The sequence below is a fragment of the Diaphorina citri genome, unplaced genomic scaffold, assembly GCF_000475195.1.
Source record: "Diaphorina citri unplaced genomic scaffold, Diaci psyllid genome assembly version 1.1 scaffold39237, whole genome shotgun sequence".
Lineage (NCBI taxonomy): Eukaryota > Metazoa > Arthropoda > Insecta > Hemiptera > Psyllidae > Diaphorina > Diaphorina citri.
Window position 1 is genome coordinate 1 of NW_007416566.1, and position 1,740 is coordinate 1,740.

The 1,740-nt window shown below is 36.7% G+C and overlaps 1 protein-coding gene across 1 annotated transcript; it reads right to left on the minus strand.

Annotated features, from left to right (window-relative positions):
* Positions 1 to 400: 400 nt before the first annotated feature.
* LOC113473526 lies at positions 401 to 1,406 on the minus strand. The gene is made up of 2 exons (XM_026833108.1): positions 585 to 1,406; positions 401 to 502 (listed from the first exon to the last, which is right to left on the minus strand). Exons 1-2 carry the CDS (start codon positions 1,084 to 1,086, stop codon positions 489 to 491), a joined length of 516 nt encoding a protein of 171 aa, XP_026688909.1. The 5' UTR covers positions 1,087 to 1,406; the 3' UTR covers positions 401 to 488.
* Between the last annotated feature and the right edge of the window lie 334 nt (positions 1,407 to 1,740).

Here is a 1,740-nt window from a genome sequence, read left to right on the forward strand (position 1 = left end):
GTTTGTGATTGCTTCTATAATCCCACATACATTTTCATTGGCATCAGACTCATCAGACTCGGCATTTTGAAGCAAACGGACACGTCGTTTTTGCCTGCAGGAAGAAGAAAAGTGGTTATAACCTTTGCAAATATTACATTGCCGACCATAGGCAGGACATTGTCTTGGTCCATGTGGTGTATTACACTTTGAACAGTGGTATGTTCCATTTGACCGATGTTGGTATGTTCCATTTGAACGATCTTGGTATATTCTATTTGAACGATGTTGTTTTTGCCTACAGGAGATAGAGAAGTGATTTAGTTTACCACAGTTTGAACAATTTTTATTATACGCAGGACATTGCCTCGGCATGTGTTTTGTTTTACACCTGTTACAGTCATATTCATATCCACTTTGAGTTGGTTGCATTTTCTGCCAGGGTTTCTTTTGTGAACCCAGAGCATTTACCTCGGCAAACTGTTCTTTTTCGACAGATACCATTTTTTCTATTTTTTGCCAGGGTTTCTTTTGTGAACCCAGAGCATTCACCTCGGTAAACTGTTCTTTTTCGACAGATACCATTTTTTCTACTTTTTGCCTAGCATCTTCCGACATTCTACAGTAATTTACAACCTCTTTTAGGGTCATGTCGGGTGCTCTCATTAACCTCTCTCTCATAGCTGGGTCGTATATGCCACAGACTATCCTAGCTTTTAGGATCTCATCATGCTTTTCACCCAAATTACTTAGACGAGCCAACTGATCTAATTCTAGATAATATTCATTAAAGGCCTCTTTTTCTCTCTGACTTCTGTTAAAGAAGCAGTATTGGTTGAAGCATGTGTTCTCTTTTGGGATCAACTCCTCTTCCAAATATTTGAAGATTTGTTCTACAGTTATTGTACCAGTGATTTTGTCAATTAGATCATTTAATTTATCATTAAGGGTGCATCTAAGGTGTGCTACCCTTACTGCCTCACTCTTCTCATCTAGCTCATTGGCTGTGAGATAACAATTGAACGACCTTTTAAAGTCTATTAATTCCTTTTTGGTAGCAAAGGTACTTCTAAGTGTAGGCAAATTAATTTTATTTGTACTATTCATTTTTATAGAAATTTCAATTTTATTACTAAAGGCACTTATCTTATTGAGTTGATCCACGAGGTAGGTTGAGGTGTGAGGCGCTAGGTCAGAGTTCCAGGGTCATCCTTATCCAAGTTTTATCCAAGTTTATCTTCTCGATCCTTCATCCTCGTCGCCATGTCGCCTGTCGCTGTGGGTCTCCATAGTGATTCTAATTATAGTTGGATTGAGAAGATAGTAATTTCATATCAAATCGTAAAACATTTATTTATTGAAAAGAACAAGACACGAAAGTCACAAACACACTATATAGAAATTACCAACGATTTATACCAACGAAACTACAAATTCGTCAGGGTGTGACAAAAGACAATGATGCGATATTTTTTTTCAAAAAATCCCTTTTTTCCCTCCTAAAAAAATCCCCCTAAAATTTACCTTCTTAAAAAAAGAGAGAAAAATTGAAAATAACAGCAGTCACTTTTGTAGTTTACAACTTTCTTTTTTAATTACGGTTTTTTTTTTTAACTTTTATAAGTGAGGGGGGCTCCGCGCTTGGGCAACAGTCGTATGGAGGACGGTTTTATTAGTCAAGGGGGATCAACGTGAAGGTATGATTGTTGGGCGAATACCTTTCTATCTCCATTTTATAACAAAACAAATAGTATTACAAAT